The sequence below is a fragment of the Typopeltis vanoorti genome, chromosome 13 (assembly GCF_054136105.1).
Source record: "Typopeltis vanoorti isolate ZY-2024b chromosome 13, IOZ_Tvanoo_1.0, whole genome shotgun sequence".
Classification (NCBI taxonomy): Eukaryota; Metazoa; Arthropoda; class Arachnida; order Uropygi; family Thelyphonidae; genus Typopeltis; species Typopeltis vanoorti.
This window is the reverse complement of record NC_143561.1, coordinates 70232662-70256257: the sequence shown is the minus strand read 5'-3', so window position 1 is coordinate 70256257 and position 23596 is coordinate 70232662. Positions and strand designations below refer to the sequence as shown.

General features: G+C 35.7%; 1 protein-coding gene across 2 annotated transcripts in view; it reads right to left on the bottom strand.

Moving 5' to 3' along the window:
- Window positions 1-23596, bottom strand: part of LOC150100272 (histone lysine acetyltransferase CREBBP-like) — a 345238-nt gene that overhangs the window by 10335 nt on the left and 311307 nt on the right. For both annotated transcript variants that reach the window (XM_090403052.1, XM_090403053.1), the window contains exon 25: window positions 16552-16833. In XM_090403052.1, the coding sequence (XP_090259178.1) occupies window positions 16552-16833 (282 nt within the window). The remainder of the gene's footprint in view (window positions 1-16551; window positions 16834-23596) is intronic.

Genomic DNA, 23596 nt, shown 5'->3' with positions numbered 1-23596 from the left:
CCTCCAATTGGTGACAACGATCATGCGGTACTCACTTGGGAAGTGACTAAGTTTATGAATGTTCCATTCAGAAAAAGTTACATTGCTGAACTACAAAGCAGGAAATTATGACCAACCAAGGAGTATACCGAGTTCAGTGGAATGGGACCAGCTGATGGATGGGAAGCATTTAAACAATAATTAAATGATGCAATATCACAGTGTGTCCCAAGAGTTCAAAGAATAAATAGGGTAGGAGTCAAATGGATGTGTAATCTTATTAAGCAAGAGATCCATAAGAAAAGGATGATGTGGAAGGAATACCGATGCATAAGGATGATGTGCATTATGAAAATTATAACCAGCAGGCGAGAATAGTCACATCTGTTGTACGGAAAGCAAAGTCTGAGTATGAAAAGAAACTAGCTCTGTGTGCTAAACACAACCCACAAGAATTCTATCGATATGCTGCAAGTAAAAGAAAGAATGAATATGAAAGAATAATTCTTCTAAATGCAGACAGAATAAGGGTTACAGATGCAGAAGAGGTTGTTCAACTAACGAGTGCCCAATTTGCTAAAAGCTATCAACCTGGTGTACGTGACATTGAGCTCACTGCTACCTTCACTGAATGAAGAAATTCAGATGTATGAGGATGAGATATTACAGCTAATGCACAAACTGAATAAGAATTCAGCAATAGGGACTGATGGAATATCAGCACGTGCTAAAAGAGCAGGGGTGGCTCGTGCATAACTGTGGAACTGCAGCACCCCCAAATTTTCTCGATAAATAAATATATTTATTAATTTATTTATATTTGCTTGTAATATTTAATTTTATCATCAACAATCCTATACAATTCTCTTATTTTGTATAAAAAATAATAAAAATCCATCTTGTAGCACTTAGGAGGGCAAAGGACGCTAGCAACACTGTGTTTACCACAGTGTCATATTGCTACACACAAGCATATGCACGTTATAGTGAGATGTGAGCTATTAACGTAATGCAGCACTGTTGTTTATATGCAGTTTGCGCCAGCAGTAGTGTTCGTGGTGCTTATCGTGTTTACTCCATCTCTTTAAATATTTGGACGCTACAATTAAAGACATAACATTTGCTATAGTTTTTATTTAGAACATTATTGAGGTTATGATAATGGATTTTATTTTTAAATAATTTTGAATTATATCAAACTATAATTTTATCGATAATAAACAATATTGTTTCATGTTTAATTTTTTTTAAAAATTTTTATTCATAATTTTGATATTTTATCCAAACACGTATCCACTGTACTTACAGCGTATGTATATTTTGAAAGTTGCAGCACTCCCACGATTTCAAGCCACGAGCCACCACTGTAAAAGTGTATTCAGCTGAACTGTCTATTCCTTTGACCAGGCTGTTTATATGAGTCTCAGAACAGGGAAGATTCCACAGGAATGGAAAGAATGCATGATAATTTCATTGCATAAGGGTGGTGCAAAGACCGATGTATTCAAATATCGACCAATTAATATCTCAGGAGTGGTGGTGAAGATTTTGGAAAAAATTGGTTAGGGCTTGTATTCAGAAATGGGTTGACAGTGAATCTCTACTTTGCAATAAGCAACATGGTTTTACTAAGGGAAGATCATGTTTTAGCAACTTGCTCACATTCTATGACAATGTTACCATTGAACTAGACAGGGAGAACGGATACACCATGATATTTTGGATTTTATCCAAACACATATTTGTGTGTTTGGATGTATACCACTGACTGATAGATATCAAAACGTGGTATATGGGGATGTGAGTCTGCAAGATTTAAGGTAACCAGTGGTGCACCACAAGGATCACTGATCGATCCACTGATATTAGGAAGGATTTGACAAGCGGCATACAGCTATTTTGCTGATGACGCAAAGATAGGTAAGGTAATTAGGAATGCAGCCGATATGCAGGAAATGACAAAAGGACATCCTTGGAAGCTAAGAATGAATGGTGCTAAGAAGGGATTGAGGGCTAGATTTTTCTCTCATAGAGTGGTGCATGATTGGAATGGATTGCATTTGGATGTTATGAGTACAAACAATGTTAATGAATTCAAGAATAAGTATAATAGCTGGTGCATGTAGCATATAGCCTCTCTTGATGAGTCCCTGACTCCCTGGAGGTCTCTCTTAATAATTAATAACTTTTGTCAAGGTCCAGTAAAAATGTAATGGCTAAAACACTGTTTTAATTTGGTCATTAGTATACAAAGATATAAAATAGGGGTGTTTAAGGGTCAAAGCTGTATAACTGAGAGGAGACCTCCACATAGCCTTTAAAGGAATGCGGAGAACCGACCAGGGCTTCTAACCTAATGTCCAATCCTCACCTTCTCGTGGTGCACCCTGTTGGGTATCTACTTTGATACTGAACGAACGAGGATGGGCTGGCAATTTGGGATTTAGCCGACCAAATTGTATTCTTATTGGTTAAACCAAAATAAAAAATGATGGTACAACATGACAAAATTTCATGCCGGCTGGGGCGTCGCCGGTTAAACAAGGCCCCCGTTGTTTTCGCCAGGGAACCAGGGCGAACAGCGAAAAGTCAGCTACTGGAACAAATCTGAAAACAAACCCCAACTCAACATCACCAGAGTTAAAGATCGGTACTATCAACGTAAGAAGCCTGAATGGCAAAGAAATGGAGCTAGCTGAGGAATTAGATAAGTACCAGATCGACATAATAGGGGTGACTGAAACAAAATAGACCAAAACTGGTGAGATCTTTCTGAGCAATAAATACAAAATGTTATATTCAGGCAATGACAATCAAGGAAAAGAAGGAGTAGCCATAGTATTCAACACAAAATACGAGGCTAATCTTCTTGAATGGCAGTCAGTCTCAAGTAGAGTAATGTGGGCAAATATGAGAATGGGGAACTGGACAATGAGACTTATTTGTGCCTATGGTCCCACAGAAGGTTCTACTAAGGTAGAAGTGGAGGAATTTTTTGATGCTTTAGAAAAAGCAACTGACACAATGAAAAAGGAAAAGTTGGTCCTTGTTGGGGATCTAAATAGTAGAGTAGGAAATGATTGTGAGACATACAAAAATATTTTGGGAAAATTTGGAGAAAAGAGCAAAGCTAATAATAATGGCAAATATCTGTTGGATTTCTGCTCAGGACATGGACTGGTTATTACTAACACCATGTTCCAACATAAAAATGTGCACAAATTCACATGGAGAGAAGAGGCTAGGAATAAGAAAAGTCTCATTGACTATGTTATTGTTAATAGTGATGTTTTCTCCCTGGTGCAGGACACCAGAGTGTACAGAGGATTTGAAATTGGAAGTGATCACTATTTAGTCCTGAGCAGGATAAAATTGAATTTCATATTGAAAAGAATAACATGTAAGAAAGTTTTAAAGCGAATAAAAGTTGAGCAGCTCTCAGATGTGAACTGCAGACTAAAATATAGAAATATTATTGAAAAGAAAATGAAAGAGTTTGAGAACAGGAATCAAACCTTGGAGATTCAGTGGCAAACTCTGAAGGAAACATTGATTGATTCTGCCAGAGAGGCATGTGGTGAGGTTGTGTGCAAGGATAAAAAAATCAGAACTCCCTGGTGGACACAGGAAGTTAAAGAGGCAGTGAAGGAAAAGAAGAAAGCATATCAAAAGTTCCTGGCAAATAAGTCAGCTTTTATTCTTACAGAATACAGAGACAAATGTAAGAAAGCTAAACAGTGTGTAAAACTAGCTAAACAAAAGTCATGGGAGGACTTTGGCAAGAATATAGAAAATAAATATCAAGAAGGTGGCAAAATATTCTGGAGGTTGTTGAAGAAGCTTAGGAATGGAGGAAAGAGTGCTGTAAAAGGAATTAGAGATGATAAAGGTGAAATGAAAACAGGAGAAAAAGATATCCTTGAAGTATGGAGTAATTACTTTGAAAAACTGCTAAATGAAACAAGCAGTGATGACAGCACAGTGATAAAAAACACTGATCAGGCATGCAGGCAGGAATACATATCCATACTTGAAGTAGAAAAAGCCATCAAAGGCTTGAAATGTGGAAAGGCAGCAGGAGTAGATGATATTCGACCAGAAATGCTGAAGTATGGTGGTATAAGAGTCTTACAGTGGCTGCACTGCATAGTTCAGAAAGCCTGGACAGAGGGACGAATTCCCGATGATTGGAGTAGAGCTCTCATAGTACCCATATATAAAAAGGGAAATAAAACTGAATGTGAGAATTACAGAGGTATTTCCCTACTGAGTGTTCCTGGCAAGATCTATGCAAGTATACTTGAGAAACGATTGAGAAGAATTGTGGAAGAAAAGCTTGGTGAAGAACAGGCTGGATTCAGGCCAAATAGAGGCTGTCAGGATCAGATCTTCACTTTACGACAAATAGTCGAGAAAGCATGGGAATATAACAAAGATCTGTATTTAAGTTTTGTCGATTTGGAAAAGGCATATGACAAGGTGCCAAGAGAGAAGCTATTCAATACGCTGCAGTCATATGGTGTCAATGGGGCATTATATCAAGCAATACTTAGTCTTTATTTGAGTTGGGAGTCAGCAGTTAGAATTGAAGGAAGTACAGGAAGATGGTTTAATGTTAAATCTGGTGTGAGACAAGGATGTACATTATCCCCTCTGTTATTCATTATCTATATGGATCACATTATGAAGGAATGTGGTATTAAACCTGATATCAAAATTGGAGATGTTAATGTCAGCTCTTTGCTTTATGCGGATGATGTTATACTTCTAAATAAATCCGCTACAAGTCTGCAAGATTCTCTGACTAAATTGAATAGCTGTTGGAATAGATATGGTATGAAGGTCAGCAATAAAAAGACAAAGACAATGAAAATAGGCAGAATCATTGAAAATGTCAACTGTGTTGTGAATGGAGAACCTGTGGAACAAGTAAAACATTTCAGCTACTTAGGCACAATTTTTACTGAAGATGGTAAACTAAATATAGAAATAGACAACAGAATCAGCAAAGCTGGTATCGTGGGAAGTCAATTGAATAAATTCATATGGAATAAGAAAGAAATTAGTCGGAACACTAAATTAGCTGTATACAAGACTGTGTTCAAACCAATTTTAACTTATGGATCTGAGAGCTGGGTCAGAAGTAAAACACTTGACCAAAGACTAGAGACCGCAGATATGAGAGTCCTGAGAAAGATTAGAGGCGTGAACAGATGGCATCAATGGCAATATCATATTAAAAATGAGGATATTAGGAAAGAACTTGACATTGTCAGCATCCAGGAATGCGTTAGCAGAGCTAATCTCAGATGGTATGGTCACTTAAATAGAATGGGAGAGGAAAGATTAGCAAAACAAGTGTTCTCTGCCAGGTTGGCAGGAAAACGACCCAGAGGAAGACCAAGATATAGGTGGATTGATACGGTACAAAGTGCCTTAGACGATAGAAATATAAGATCTGATAATGTTGGAGTCTTGACAAGTAACAGACTGATTTGGAGGAAAATTGTAGATAGGAAGTTAGTAATGATGTAATTTTTTCATGTAGTACTGTCATATCCTGTACACCCCTTGAGGGTACATGGCAGGAATTTGATGATGATGATGATGAGATATAAAATAAACCAAATAAATAAATAAATAAAAAATAATAAATATATATATATACATACACACACATACACGTGTGTGTGTGTGTGTGTGTGTGTGTGTGTGTGTGTGTGTGTGTGTGTGTGTGTGTGTGTGTGTGTGTGTGTGTGTGTGTGTGTGTGTGTGTGTGTAAATAGATTTTTTTACCTTGGGAATAATGTATATTAGGGTTACCAAGTAATTTTATAAACTTGGGATTAGGAGTAAAATAACCAAGTTTATAAAATTACTTGGTAACCCTAATATATTTTCTGATTTTTATATATATATATATATATATATATATATATATATATATATATATATATATATATATATATATATATATATATATATATATATAAATGTATAGCTAGCAAATTTAAAATATAAATTAACAAGTGAAGCTTGCAGGAGTCATTGTAGTATAAATAATAGAAACACATAGAAGCATGTGAGAAAAAAAAAAAAAAAAAATGTATCAGTTTTCTCTGAAAAGTAGGAATCATTCAAACTCTTAAAAAACGTGCTATTCCTATCCTAAACATGATAACCCCTTCTACAAACATCACATGCTGAGGTTTGCTGAATTCCTTGTTCCTGTGGCTTTTACTACATAGGTCAGACTTCTAGAAGTTTTGAGATAAGAAAGAAAGAACATTTTGTAGATGTTACTCATGATACAGAGGAAAGATCAGCCAAATCATGACAATTAGAATAAGAGATCTATGTCTTATCTAGAAGAAAATTCCTCTCTTGTCAGATAAAAAAATCTCCCATGGTTATTTTTTCCCATTTGGTTCTCTTAATAAGAATCATTCCTTGGTTCTAAGTGACATTGCAGCATTTGGAAATTCTTTATCAGATCTCTTCACTCTCTCTCACACACCAGATTTCAACTTTTCAGCTAATCATCACCAAAACAATGCTGGAAAGTGGATTACATATACCACCTTCCACTGTCTATTTCTATCATTTATATTATAACACTTCATGTAAGCTTTATTTGTTAACATATATTTTACATTTAATTGCCATACATTTGTATTTTTTTCACCCTGAACAAGCCACACAGGTAGCCCCTTTATGGTGAAACTAGTTGGTTTACTTTATATCTTTATATACTAACAATAAACTAAAAACCCAGTTTTTTAGTTGTTAAGTCTTCACTGGTTAAAGTTCTCCTTCAAACATATTAGTTTATTTTAATGATTCTTGCTTGCCCAAGTAAAAAAACACCCATTTAAATTCCAAACAACATTCACCACTCCCTTCCAGACATCCAAATCAGACTACCTTCTCTTAACAAAAAACCCAAATTACATCTACATCAACCACAGTTCACCTTCAATGCCCAAATTATACTCTTCATGATTCATTTTCTAACTACGTTCTAACCTTACTTGCCAGAGAATGCCAAATTTAGAGTCCCATGCTTTTGACCTACTCTGGCTGAAGGTTTCCTTGCCCAGCTTAGTAACACTCATATGCTGCATTTACCGGTCTCCAAACCACAAAGATCTCTTCACCTTCCTCTCCATGAAACTTGACCATCTACAATCCAGCTACCCAGAAAGCGAAGTCATCATCCTAGGTGACATGAATGTCCACAAATCAAACTGATTCCTGTTCTCCAACACTACAGATCAAGCCAGACGTTTTTGCTATAAGCAAAGATCTAACGCAAACTGTGCAACTATCTACCTGTTATAGACCATATAAAAAGTTAGCATCCCTTATCTGCTCTACCAAAGACCAACCACTTCCCCTAGACCTACCTGGTGTATACCAGGTCCCTTGCAGCTGCAAATTGTCCTACTTTGGCCAAACAGGCAGGACAGCAAATATCAGGATTTCAGAACACAAAGACTACATCCGGTTTCACCAGTACAGCCACTCTGGGCTGGCAGACCATGCCCTAGATACCCACCATAGAATTCGTTGGAAGAAAACTAAAATAATACACTGCAGCAAGTTTAAGTACGAAAGATTATTCAAGGAATCATCAGCAGCTCTAAAAAACGTTCCAAACCTCAACAAATTTGAGACTTACATTATGAGAACTTCAGCAAAATGGCCAAGACAACCAAATTAGCCTGCCAGAGGGCACCATTAGGACTTTAGGAACAATATTAGTTTCTTGCCTTCTTCCTCATTTGCTTTTGTTAGTGCCTGCATGCACATACCACATTTTTATGTTCCTGAAGATGGCAACGTGACGTTGCCGAAATATTGAAGTTATTCATTAAAGTTGCCTTTAATTAATATCCTTTATATGCGTTGCTAATTCCGTAAGCTAATTACCAGTTATGTATGACCAACGTATAAGCCTTGCTACTAGAATTACCTACCTGAATTCCAGATAATTCCCTCCACTTTCCAATGCCCTTAATCTTTTTATTTTTTAAAACTAGTTCTCTTTCCAGACACAATGTAGAAGTTACCTCTCCCCTTGGTAACTCAGACAACAATCAAGCACAAGTTTCCAGTCTCACAGAAATCCCCTCCTCTGAACACACCCAATTTCGTGTCCTCTGGGATGACTGGAACTAACAGTCTTTTTTCCCATGGTATGATTAATACTTTCACTCTTCTGACCCAGACACCAATGCTTATAGCAATTACAGAAATCATCCTCAGTGGCATGAATGCATTCATTCCTAATTCCATCCAAAATTCATATCCACTTTCTAAGTCCTGGTTCAACAGAACATGTATGAACACAGTTGAAGAAAAAAACTCCTCAGCTTACTGCATGTGGCTTGCACCAAGAACCCAAGTCTCATACTAAGCCTATGCAGAAGCATGCAATAAATGTAAATCAAATCCAAATCCTACTTTATAGAAATCAACAGCAGAAAACCTGTCTCTTGTCCAAATGGTAGCCATGCCTTCTGGTCTCTCACAAAAGCCACTGGATGCAACTTCTGCTCACTTGTGCTCCTACCTCTCTCTCTCTCTCTCCCCCATTCAGATGGCACCACTGTTACAGCACTCAAAGAAAAAGCTGATCTCCTAGCATCACTCTTTTCCTCTAACTCCTGCACAGACAATGAAATCAAATCACATCATTCCATACCAGCAACTGAGAACCATATGCCTCCTGTGGCCTTTCAGCAGAAAGACATAAGAAGAATATTAAACAACCTGAACACTTCAAAGTCATCTGGTTCCGATAGCATCTATCCTACTGTACTCAAATATTGTGCTCCTGAGCTAACACCAGTCCTCTATCGTCTCTTCAATCTTCTATACTCATCTGGCACCTATTCTATCTTATGGAAACTAACATATATCCAACCCATTCCAAAAAAGGAGACAAAAGCTTAACATCCAACTACTGACCAACTGCAATCAGCTCAATCCTCTCCAAAATAATGGAAAAAGTTATCGATGGTCAACTTCTTCCCTACCTAGAAGCTCACCAGTTAATGTAGGACCATATGGATTCTGCCAATCCAGATCACAGTTGACATCTTAGTCTACATCACTCACCACTGGGCATATGCCTATGAAAAGTTTGGAGAAACATGTGCTGTTGCCCTGGAGATTTCCAAGGCTTATAATCATGTTTGGCATCAAAGCCTGTATTGCAAGCTACCTTCCTTCAGTCTACCTACCATCCTCTCTAACTAGATAGCCAGCTTTCTCTCTGGTTGTTCACTGCATATGGTGGAAGGCACCTCCTTCTCTTTGTGCTTTGTCACCAATGCAGGAGTACTTCAGGGCTCCATTCTCATGCATAAATGATCTACTCTCAATCACTACAAATCCTATTCATAGCTTTGCTGACAATAGCACTCTCCACTCATCCTACTCCTTTGACAAACCATGTAGTTTCCAGACATCCCTTACATGAAGATCATCTGCAACTAGTGCCTTAACACGTTCATTGCCAATCACACGATATCGCGCGATACGAGTTCTCACCAAACGGCCGATCACGCGTTATCGCGTTGACGTCGCTAACTAAATCAAAAAATTTTAAAAATTTGGCCACCACACGAAATTTCAATTTTCAGCTTGGCAATGAACGATCGCGCGATGCGAGTTCTCACCAAATGGCCGATCACGCGTTATCGCATGGACGTCGCTAACTAAATAAAAAAAAAATAAAAAAAATTTGGCCACCACACGAAATTCCAATTTTCAGCTTGGCAATGAAAGTGTTAAACACTGATCTCCACACCATCCTTCAGAGGGACAAGGATAATCTAGTCACTTGCAATGCTGCCAAAATTAGTCCTGCCTTTTTTCTCACAAAAGGGATCTCAGCTCACCTTCCTTCATCCTCAGTAATACACATATCACTAGACAAGATGAACTCTCTCTCCTTGGACTGACATTTACCTCCAATCTCTTTTGGCACAAACACATCACATCAATAACTTCCTCAGTTTCAAAAAAAACTAGGCATTCTTTTCTATCCAAGAAGCTATTTTACACCCACCCAGCTGTACCCTGCACAAATCCCAAATCTGCACATCCTTAGAATACTGCGCACGCGTGCACACACACACACACACACACACATACACACACATTAGGTGGTGTACCTAAAACTTCCTTAAAAATTCTTGGTACTGTCCAGATGACAGTAATTCGGCTCATAGATGATCCTTCCTTCACAGGCTTACTTCAGCCTCTATCTCAGAGATGCAATGTTTTAGCTCTGTGTCTGTTCAACACAGGTACTTCCATGGTTACTGCTCCAATGAATTAGCAAACATCATTCTTCCACTTGCTGTTAGGCCTATTAAAACAAGCATAGCTGCTGTTCACCATTCCTTTCTAGTACAACTGCAAACTAATCGAACCTGCTTCTCCTCTTCCTCATGATGTGTTTACAACCTACAACTCTTTAAGAAGAATGTCAATAGATTTCTTTTTTTTTTTCTCTCAACCTTCGTCTACCCTGCACACAGAGCACTGATGTACTCTAGGTTCTTGTACCTCTCATGTGTGGGATAAATATTAAAAAAAAAAAAAAAAAAAAAATATATAAATAAATAAAATAAATAATAACTAACATCGTGATAAAACAATCAAATAGCTATAGAATAATGTCACCATTCTTCTTTAATATATATACAGGGTGTTCGGGATAAATTTGACATATTTATAATTAATTATATTTTTTCGTAAGTTACATGTATTAACACACACTTCTCTTCATTTAAAAGTTTGGACCCTTCTTCATTCATATACAAGATGTCAGAAAGGATGGATAGCTGGAACCCACCTGAATCATGGAAGAGAATAACTTGTATCATGATGATTCGTGCCCGCCATCAAAATAAGGATATTACGACTGCTGCCCAATGCTCCCTGAATACAGTAAAAACAATCAGGCATGAACTAGAGACTTGCAATGGTGACTACGAGGATGTAGCAAGAAGAAAGATCCCTAGCAGACGATCTGATTGCGTTCGTACAGCAGAATTCCTCGCAAATCTGCAGGAACAGGTGTTGAAGAACCCTGGCATTGGAATTCGGGCTTTGTTCGTGGAGTTGCTAACTGTAGTCAAGCCCTGGATAACAAGGGTAGCCAATGGTAGGCCGTATGTATGGCAGCAGGATTCGGCCCCTTGCCACACCTCTGGGAAAAGTCAAAAATGGTTGTCTGAAAATTTCTACGACTTCACCAGTCCAAATGTTTGGCCTCCAAACTCCCCAGACCTTAACCCCATGGATTATTTTGTATGGGGCGCAGTTGAAAAAGACACCAATCGCACTTCCAGTAATACAAAAGCCCAGTTAATGGATAAAATTAAAACAGTTTTTGCGGCCCTTCCCAGGGAGACTGTAGCATCAGCTTGTTCGAGGTTCCGAAGCAGAATTGAAGCTGTGATCGATGCTAATGGTGGTTATTTTGAGTAAATCTTGTTGATAGTATTGTAATTAACTCTGCCTGTAATGTTTTTTTGTCAATTCATTAAATTTAATAGATACAAAGAAGATTTTCTTTTTCCTTACGAAACTGTCAAATTTATCCCGAACACCCTGTATGTATATATATATATATATGTATGTATATTAAATAATACAGAATAGTACAGATATGGAAGAAAAATATAAAACCAACAATTAAATTGGATTGTGAATTACACTTAATATCCAATCGTACATGAGATGACTAAATAGTTAGCAAGAAGTAAAGAAGAACAAACTCCAATGATCAATTTCCTTATTATCGTTAAAATTACAACAAAGAAAATAAGAAAATTTTTTTTGTATTTATTTTCTTTGTGTTGTGAATTAAAGTGCAAAAACCAAAAATGAACAACTCTCAGTACCCAAGCTTTTGTATATGTTTGATTAGTGCCAACGACATTTGGTAATAATGTGATGGAAATATCAACATATAAAATGAAAATCAAGGTTTTTAAAGAACTACCTCTGGTACAAGGTAAAAGTATGATTGAAAATAAAATTCTGGGACAAATCAACTGTTTCATATATTCTAAATGCTTTATATGATACATAAAAAAAAGTTGACAATGATGTTAAAATTTTCAATTTCTTAAATATAACAGTAATAATGATAATAATTTCAAACTTAATCAAGTTCAAAAACATATAAGAATAAGAGTCTATCGAGTTCTGGCAAGATTTCTATTACATGGAGATTAAATATAGAGAATAAAACTGCAGAAGAAAAGATAATATAATCTGGAAAAAATGAAATTCCTATGCAGAATAGAACGATATATAAGGACAAAAAAATAAATAAATAAAAATTTTAATTCCACATTAATCATGTGTGATTAAAATAAGACTTTCCCCATATTGTTGATAGTGAGAGGCAGTTGTTCTCATTCAAGTTCAGACAATGAAGTAAAGCTTCAGTACTTTCTTTAAACAAGCAATCGAATTTATATTGACAACGATGGAGTAAGTGTTGCAGACAAAGGACACTGTGGTCTGTATCTATTCCAGGTTTTGCAAGACCAGATTTCTCAGATGGTGATTAAGACTGGTGTTCTTGAATTCTTTTTTCTACTGAACATCCAGTCTATCCAAAATACAAAAGGTGACAGCCACAAGAAACTTGGTAGACAACAGGAGGAGCAAGATGGGAACATGTATCTTTAGAAGGTAAAAACAATGATGATAATTTGTTGAATGGAATAAATATAGCACTAGATTAAATTTCTTAAGAATTCTAGAAATTGGTTCTGAGATGGTAGAAATGTATGGAATAGGAACTCTATGTACTGTTACCTTGTTATTTGAGCTAGGAACATAGGAATCAAAAAGACACGTTGCTGTCTTTTTGACTTAAAATTTCTTTTATTTCATAAAATTTAATGTTTAAAATTTCTTGTAGCATAGAGCATAAATAAAAAATAATATATATTTATTATATAAAAATATAATAAAGCTTTGATAATTCCAATCTTCTGAGAGCGATGGTGAGCTGACTACTCACCATCCCTCTCAGGATAAGGGCATTGATTGGATGAGGCATCCAATTGGGTAGTTAACATTTCAGATCACCCTTTAATTGAAAATGAAATTCATATTCTTGGGAACTATGGAAAATTTGCCATAGTTCCTAGAAGATACCATACTTAGATTTCCTTTTTAATATTGAATGGAATTTATCCACTCTCTCTCTCTAGTGAGGAAGCCAATAAACTTCCATTGTTCACATTCTACTTTGTATTAAACTACAGTTTGCCACTGATGATGGCTAAAATATATGGCCTTTGAAGAAATATACAATATTCTACTCTTTCAAGGAAAGAGAATAATCTGATCTTTGAATATGATGTTATCATTGTTTATAATGTTCACTGTTTCAAAGTAATCTTCCTGAGCCCAGGTAATTAAGAACAGAACATAAAAAAAAACACTATTCAGAAAATATAAAAATTCAAATGTGGCTTCAAAAATTCAAAAGTGAGCTGTCAGAGAAAAATCAAGCTATAATACAAAATAAAATTAAACAGTATTTCGACCACAGATGTGAGACCCCTTGACACTTCTGCACATGCCAGAGGAAGGTGAATCCATTTCAACAATAGGGTAATCAATGCGTTTCGTTTGATGAATGATTATTATTATTTAATGTTATTATTACATAGCTTTTCTTTTATGAAAATTCTAGCTTTTAAAGTGATAACTATTTTGCATGTATAACAGTTGGAAAATTTTACATATAAAGCAGGTGATTTCACATGTTGGTGAATAAATTGTACATTGCCTTATTCCTTTCTCCCTTTCAACATGAATTGACTCTTCTTGGCACTGTGCCAGGCTATAATATCTATATTTCACTAGGATTACAAATTTACTTATTTACTTCAACAAGCTATACTGAAAAAAGTCCCTAGCTCTATAAAGTTTAGGAAATGCTATTTTATAGTATTTCCCAATAAATAAATAAAATTATTCAACTTATATGAGTAATGATCTCAATTAAAAGAGAGGATAATAAAATCTCCCATGAGAATTAATTGTAGGAACGTTGAACATTGTCAAACCTAAAAATTCTTAATCTAATAAAAGGCAAATGATAAGAACTCTTGAGCAAATTTGTGTCCTCTAAGCAGTGTGATACCAAACCAATTCATGCCAAATACAGCTAAGGTATTTTCAAGAACTAATGTTCATAGTAAACAAATCAAAATATTGAAGATTTTAACTGTTTTAGAAGTGGTCTTTCTTGCAGTGTATTAGATATGAAGTGCAAACCAAATGTTATTAGGTTAGAAGTAAGAGGTGAGAAATGATGGTAGTATGATACTACCACTGAATACTGATGCTCTAGATCACCTCAGCATACTGTGGCAGACTAAGATAATCTCAAAACTCTGATCTAGACCAATTAGTGCTTTTATAAGTCGTTTCATGCCTCCAATTCATCACATTGACATAAAACCCCAAATAAAGGAACTTACATAGTTTTATTTAAGTGTGGTTTAAATGTTTATTGGGTTCTAAAGAAAATAAGTGATGCAAAAGAGGAGAGTATGCATCAAGTTTGTTTTAAACTCAGCAAAACTGCCCAGCCACTAATAAAATGGTGCAAAACAGCATTCAAAAATGAGGCAATGAAAAGAGCACAGATTTTTTTAGATTCCCAGAATGGAGGAATGCCTTTTGAATCATGCATCAGGAATTCAGTCCTGCAAGACAAACTGCTGAACAATTAAGTTGCAATGTTCTAATTCACACATGGCAGTGATAGGTCTTGTGATCTTTTGTGCATGGGTCTAGTATTTAAAGAGAACAACAGATAATATCTAAACCTTTCTATGTGTCTCATGTGAAGTTTGTCAGCAAGAAACATGAATAGTAATGAATCAAACATTACAGAAACTGATAAAGGTGATTGAATTTCTTAACAGATTTGTCAGAATTTACAACAATTTCTCTTACAAAGTTATTCTAAATAGAAAAATGCAGCGTCACCTTAAAGTAATCAGCCAACTTTACCATAAAAATGTTAGGGCAGTCAACTCTCACTACAGAACACAATGCCAGTATAAATTATTGAAAAGCCACAAAATCCCACAAGCATATTCATCACAACAAACCACCCACTACAACAAACTAATTCTGTGGTATTATGAGTTTACTATAATGAAAGTTAACTGTCTTTTATAGGCTGTAATATGACATTTTAATAATTCCCTCTATTCTCACATCAAACATAGCTCTGTTGATTAACATTTTCTTAGAAATATGATTATGTAATAAAAAAATTATAAAAGCTGCTTAATAATTTCAATCAGACAAAATAACCACACTACAGAAAAGTTCTCATATGAATTAATCCAACTCATTTCTCTCTTGAGTGGTAGATTCTCAAATCTGATAATAGATGTAATTAATAATATGCACTTCACCTAGATGTTTTGTAATTTTTTTTTTCCAAAATTTTTTTTTCACTTGGTTATAAATTAAATTAAAAGATGCTAAGAAATTATATTCTTGATTTATCCTTTATCAAAGTGTAAGAGAGCAAAGCTTGCACGTGAAGCATTTTTACGACTAAGCTCCTTGTATATAGAGGCTAATGACTTTACATTAATTGCTTTAGTATTCCATAATGTTTTGCATTATGGGAAGGGTTACTACCCAGACCGGTGTTTTGACCTTTACTGAGGTCTCATCAGTGGAAGCCAGACCCAGAAGTGATGCCGAGGTTGAAATAATGCAGATATCATATACAAGTAGTGAAAAGATGTCACATTTTATTAATAAAATAACCTGGATCAGAGCTAGATGCTTAAAGTTTTTTTCACTTGATTATAAATTAAATCAATGAATCAATGATGCCAAGAAATTATATACTGGTCTGAGTAGTGGCTGTACCCATAATGCTTAGCACTATACACAGTCAAAAGGATGTGTGCTTTGCATTATAGGATACTAAGGAAATTAATGTGAAGTCATTAGCCTCTCTCTATATATATACACACAAGGAGCTTAGTCATGAAAACACTTTGCTTATATTTCGATAAAAAATAAACCAAGAATATAATTTCTTGGCATCTTTATTTTAATGAATGTTAAGATATAATATATACTCTGTCACCAGAAAGCCAGTAAGTTAAATTAGACAGTTAATCTTTTAATCCTATGCACATAATGCATATACATCTCTATGCAGAATTTTTCTTCTTATTATTATTACATGACACCTCCAGGGAGTCCAATGACTCATCAAGGGAGGGCACTTACTCTACAACTCTGCCTCCACCACTCAATTCACCAAGCAACTACAATGAACACAACTACAATCATCATCACCAATGCCATCTACTGCTAGTCTTTTCGCAGACAATCGCAAACATCCATGCCCATGGCAGGATTCGAATCTGCAGCCTTTTGGCTGGAGAGTGGATATGTAACCATTCAACCAACCAGGCTGGCAATGATATTCTGATGTACTTATACATTTAAGAAAGTATGCTTATATACTATACTTACATCACAAACTGTACAATGGTATCTTGTTTCCACATGGGTTTTACAACTATTGCATGTATATACAAAACGATCTTGACCTTGATTATGAAGTTCATAAAGCATTGCCATAGAAGAATATTTTGCTCGTCTAAGTGAGGAGAACTCATAATGCTTTTCACGAGCTATAGTAAGGAAGGCATCACGACCATCCATAAGGTCACAACTCAGTTGTGGATCTGGATCTTGGATGGAAGGCATATTGACAGATACTTGAGCTGATAACAGTCGGATAACAAAAAATACCTAAAAAAAAACAAAAAACAATAATAATTCTCTTTAACCTTATTAAGGTTAGGGTACCCACAAAAAATCATAGTTTTGAGATAAAATAAGAAAAAAAAAAATTTTTTTTAAAATAAAGTTTATATACTAAAGAATATATTCCGTACTTTTAGTACTCAAAAACTTCCTATATTTTGAGTTATCTTATTATATTATTTATCATATTTATCATTTAAATGCTCGTTAAATATGCAAAAACTTTAAACTGTTATAACTTTGCTTGTAATTGTCAGAATTAAAAAATTTAAAAAGAAAATTATGTAGATTTAAAAGCTCTATAACATCGGTTTCGTAAGTAAAATCAATTGTGAGAAGAAATTTTATTGGTTCTTGCTACCATTGCTATATTGTATGCTATTTTGAAATAAGCCAATCAGAGCAAAGCTTACAACACTAAAACCAGAACCAATATGGCCACCACTAACTCGTGTGTGTTTAAGTGTGTTTCTTCAGTCTAAGATTTATTATAAAAATTAAGTTTTAATATAACATTTCAAAACATAAATATATATAAATATGCCTAAAAGAGAAGAAATGGCAGTATATGATGCACTGATAACTTTTAATGGTGGTGATCTAGGAAGATTACCAGTATTTGAAAGATTGGGACTGAAAACAGGTGAACAATGTTTACAAACATTTCAGATATTTGATAAAACAGAGATGCTTAAGAGCAAAAAAAGCTGCCTCAGAAGAAGAAAAATTACAAAGAAAGCAAAAATCTATGAATATATTATTTAAAACACCTGTTGATAACACATATTGCTGGTGGCTTTTAAATATTCATAGAATAATAATAAAGTATAGTTATAAACTTTAAATTGATTTTTCTCTGGTTTTTTAATTTTAACACATTGCAACTGGTTTTGGCAAGATATCTTAAAAACTATTAGTCCTAGAATTTTTTTTCTAACACAGCTGAATATATCCAGAATATATTGAACTAAATTTATAATCATTGATGTGTATTTTCAATTTTATTTTCCAAACATGCAAAATTTGTGTAATAATCGTCATATGGACAAATTAAATTTCATAGCTTTAAAGGAACTAATATTTGCTCAATAATTTCCATTTATATTATTCAATAGACATGATAGAATATCTGTAGCAAATTTGTACTAATTTGTACAAATTAGAAAAGTGACACAAAAAATTTAATTTTTTAATAAAAATTTGATTTTTTAAAAATTAATGTTAATTTTTTAAACATTTCTTTAAAGAATTTAAAAAATTTCTTTTGTAGATATGGAAAAGATACACACATAAGGGGTCTCTAAAATAACTAACTTTCATCAAAATCAAAGATAATGCAGCTTCAGCCTCTTGATTATTTCAGTTGAAATGACCATACAATTATATGGTATATGAGCCATTTATCGAGGGACTTCAACTATGGAGATATTGACTGGAAAGAAGAACAATAACATGGCAGGAAGCACACAGTACACATTTTACTGGGTAGGTATTTTGAATCGAGCTCCTACGGAATAGGCTGGTTACTCCTTATTTCTGGAGATGTCCCATGTCTGTACAAGCATGTTCACAGGGTCAGTTTGCCTGTTCTGCGGGGAGGGGGGGGGGGTCTGGGTGAACGAACCCCCTATCTCCGTAGGGTTATGAGACCAGCTAACTCACCTTTAGTCGAAAGAGACCAAATGAAGGTTCCTCACATCACTGACGGGAACTGAACCCGGGTCTTTCTGACCAAAGGGCTTTGTCTATACTGATGAAGCTACGGAAGCTCTGATACAATCCAAAAGTGGTAAATCAATATCTAAATACAAGATGTTAAGCTTAATCCTTTACTCTATGCAAATAACACTATTATGTTAACTAAATCTACTGCAATTCATTAGGACTTGTAACAAGCTTTGCATGAAAATCAGCAAGAAAAAAAGATAAAGTGTGAAAATAGAACAGGAAAATGTAAACAACTGCACATCCAATGGAGAATGTATAGGGAAAAAAAAAAAAACATATTTCAGTTATTCAAATTAAGGGGATATTGAATCCAACATTATTTCTGAGCCGAATAAGAAACTCAAAGATAGAAAATCTAAGTTTCATGCCGATATAGAAAACTATAAAAGTTCGGCGAGTCCAAGCATAAGCCAACACCTGGTATATGCTGGGGCAACTCGTAGTAAAGGTGGAGTAAGGTCCAATCACTGTCCTTAATATTTTCCCATAATGTACAACACAACTCCTAGGAGATGTATGCTGTTGTACATTATGAGAGACGGTCACTACCCAGACCAGTTTCGACCTTTTTTGAGGTCTCATCAGTTAGTAGGTACACCTAGATGTAAATACTGAGGTTGCAGTAGTGCAGAGCTGCAGTAGTGCAGAGCAAATAGGCTTCACTTCGACAAAGTAAGTTTATTCAAATTAGGTGTTGGCTTATGCTTGGACTCACCGAACTTTTATAGTTTTCTATATTTGGCATGAAACTCTAAGATTTCCTATCTTTGATTTTCTTATTCAGCTAAGAAATAATGTTGGATTCAATATCCACTTAATTTGAATAAACTTATTTCTCCGAAGTGAAGCCTACTGGCTCTTTATCTCGGTAATATTTCAGCTGGTGGGCTTGTCTGTAAGTTGACCCTCACAGACAAGCCCACCAGCAATGATACTAGCTGAGATGCCCAGGACTGTCTGTCTTGTTGAAGCAAGACCATAGTAGTGCAAGACTACCATGATACCCTTTTGGATGTTCATGGATTGTACTGCAAGGCAAACAAGGTGGTAAGACATTAGTTCATGTGGTGGTGGTCTGGAAGATAGGATAGTAAAAAAGACTTGAAATGGAAAAAGCATAAAAAAAAAGAATAAGAAGGCCCTCACAGGAGGGGAATGATGATAGCAAACTAAATTTATAAATTGATTAACAGATGAACAAAGGTGGTATGGCTGAAAGTCAGTTGAATAAATTTCGATGGAATAACAGAGAAATCACACAAAACACTGCTAGGTTTGAAGTCAATTTTAACTTATGGATCCAAAGGGATGGATTTATAAACAATATGATTGATTAATGAATAGCATATTCTGAAGCCTACAGAAATCAAGTGAATAAAGAGATGACATCACTCGCAGAATTATATCATAAATGAAAAGATCGGAAAGGAAAACTTGAAATCATTGAAGTATTAAAGAATGTAAACAGAACGAATCTGAGATGGTATGGTCATTTCAACAGACAGGAAAGGAAAGGTTAGCAAAAACAGGTATTTAGCCAGCAAGACATGGAGAGAGAGAGAGATCAATATCAAGATGAACTGAAATGGAAATTCAGTTCATCTTGGAAAATGAAGGAAAGAGTCGCTTCATATATATACTTAGGATATCTCATTAATCTAAACTGTGGACTCCAAAAGGAAATAAATAGGAAAGTTGCCTGGAGTGCATTCAGAAAATTGAAAAGCATTTTTCAAAACAATGATGTCCCACTCTGTTTAAAAAGGAAGACATTTAAACCATGTATACTTCCAGTCATTACATAAGGTTGTGGAACTTGGCCGCTAAAAAAAGCACTGGCAATAAACTAACAACAACTCAAAGAAAAATGGAGAGGTTGATGCTAGGCATCACATTAAAAGATAAGAAGCCAGACTCACATCACTAACTCATTCTTCACCATAAGCAACTAAAATGGAAATGGGCTGGACATCTACCCAGAAGAGAAGATGAGCGATGGCCCACCATACTAACAAACTGGATTCCAAAAGAAGGGAAACGAGGCTGAGGTCGTCTTAAAAGAAGGTAGAGTGATGAATTGTCAAATTTTGTTGAGGAAAACTGGTCAACCATTGCCAAGAACAGAGAAAGGTGGAAAGAACTGGAGGAGGCCTTCGTCCGGCAGTGGACAGAAAATGACTGAAAAGAAGATTTACAATATCCTATATATCATGTGCAGTAACAACATTTAAGAAATTGTCAAATATGTATATTTTGAAAATACTTTCAGATAAAACTTAGAGATCAAGCTAAATATGCTGCATAAAGTTAATCACGTGCCTGTGTGTGTGTGTGTATCAACCCATAAAATGGGCTCGAAAAAACACGAAGCATTTTCCTTTTATTATTTCAATAGTGTGGCATAAAATAAAAAAAGTCATGGGGAAGATGGTTATTTTTGGACTAATCAACATGCAAAGCTATAGGCACCAGGAATAGGGAGGACAGAAATAGTGGATATTAAAGATCCAATATTATTTTAAAGCCAAATATATGTAAAAAATTCAGAAGTTTCAAAATTTTGACAAGAGAGAGAGAGAGAGAGAGAGAGCTTACGCTTTGAAATAATGTTGAATCTTTAATATCTACTATTTCTATATAATTTACATCACAGAAATGAAGCAGTATGGTTCTTTTTTTGATAATAACAGGAAAGACAGTTTCCATTCAAATTTTTTGTTTGCATCACCAGGCAAGTACTTATGAACCTAATTTATCTATACTTTCAATGATGACTTTATAGACAATACTTTTGTTATGATTCCAAAGGTGATGTTAATACAGTATAAGACAGGAGCTGTTAACTTTTTACAGGACCACACCACAACCTCCTACAATGATCCATGGGAATTCCACATCCCCAGCAAAATTTTTTCCGTAGTTATGAGCCTTCAATATTATTATTATTATTATTATTATTATACAGGCACCTCCATTGAGTCCAAAGACTCATCATGGGAGACCCAAACTATATATCTCTCCCTGAACCCATTAACAGACAAAGCACTCACAATTGATTCTGGCAACCCATTCTACTCATTCACAACTCTCCAAGCAAAAAGTCTATTCCTCACACCCCTACTAATACACCTTTATTCAACTTCCAGGGATGAATAAAGCTCTGTTAGCTCTAGCTAAGTGCTAAAACATTTCCCCTGAATCTATCCTGTAAAATCTTTTAAGCAATTTAAATGTTTCTGTCATATTTCCTCTTTTCCTCATATCAACCAACTTCTGCAATCCACACACTTTCAATCTATCATCATAGGGAACATTCCATAAGTCACTCACCATCTTGGTTATTTGCCTCTGAATCCTCTCCACCACTTCCTCACCCACAAGAAACCCAGGAGCCAAACTTGAGCATAGTAATCCGATGCAGGCATATGAAGACCTTATAAAGAAGAATAACAACTTCTTTATCTCTACTTGTTAATGTGTTTTTCAAAAGTCAAGTAATCTTACGGGCAACCTTAGCAATATGGCCTCTAAACTTTAACTCTCCCTAAATCTCCACCTTCATCTATTTCCTGGAGTGCAGTACTATCAATGTGATACACGGCTTGTAATTTATTTATCCCAAAATAGACTGCTCGACATTAACTGACACCCATTAATTTCTGCCCATGCTGACAGCCTATTTAAATCTTCCTGAAAGCTCTCTACATTGCCCTGATCAATTATTACTCTACCTAAATTTGCATTATCAGCAAACAACCGAATATTTCCTTTCAGATTATTTCCTATATCATATATGTATAAATTAAACAGCAATGGTCCCAGCACTGAACATTGGAGCAGACCAGTAGTCACTTGTTTTTGCCTCGATTCTGTCCCTCCATATGCCACTTTTTGATATCTGTCCATTAACCAGAGTCATACCCATTCCCATTTGTTCCAATTTGTGTAACAGTTCCATGTGGTATTCTGTCAAATGCCTTTGAAAAATCCAGCAAAATCATCGTGTAGCCATTTCCTTTATCCAACTTAGCTGCTACTCTATTATAAAAAGGCAAGAAGTCTGGAGATGTCTGAGGGAGAAGAAGATACCAGAGAAATATGTCAGGTTGGTGCAGGAGATATACAGAAATGTGAAGACAAGTGTTCGAACCTGCCTGGGAGTGACAGAAAGTTTTCCAGTGACAGTTGGCTTGCATCAAGGGTCTGCATTAAGTCCGTTCCTGTTTAATATTGATGGAGACGGTGACTAAGGAGGTGAGAGAAGATGTGGCTTGGACTATGTTGTATGCAGATGATATCGTGCTGTATGCAGAATCAAGAGAAGTGGCAGCCAAACTGGAAAGTTGGAGGAAAGTACTGGAAGAGAGAGGTATGAGACTGAGCAGAAGTAAGACCGAGTATATGTGTTGCAAAGTGGATGGCAGCCAGGAGACAGATCTGGAGCTGGAAGGAAATGTCATCAGGAAGGTCAGTGACTTTAGATACTTAGGTTCAACAATGAAAGAGGATGGTGAGACTGAGAAGGAAGTGGGATGCAGGATTGAGGAACTGGAGAGAGATGGCTGGAGTGCTATGTGATAAGAGGGTGCCGATTAATCTAAAAGGCAAAATTTACAGGACAGTAGTGAGACCAGCTATGACGTATGCTTTGGAAACTGTGGCCTTGAGGAAAAATAACATCAGCAGGATGGAGGCAGCGGAGATGAGAATGCTTAGGTGGATGTGCGGTGTGACCAGAAAGGATCATCTGAGAAATTATTATATAAGGGGAACGGTGAAAGTTACGAACTTAGGAGCAACGATACATGAGGCAAGGTTGAGATAGTTTGGTCATGTGATGAGGAGTGAGGAAGAGTATGTGGGAAGAAAGGTCATGCAGATGGATGTGCATGGGAAGAGGAAGCGGGGACGGCCAAAGAAGAGATGGAGGGAGATGGTGGAGGAGGACTTGAGGATGAAGAACTTGGATGTGGCTACAGCCCAAGACAGGAAGTCGTGGAGGAGACTCACCACAAACAGT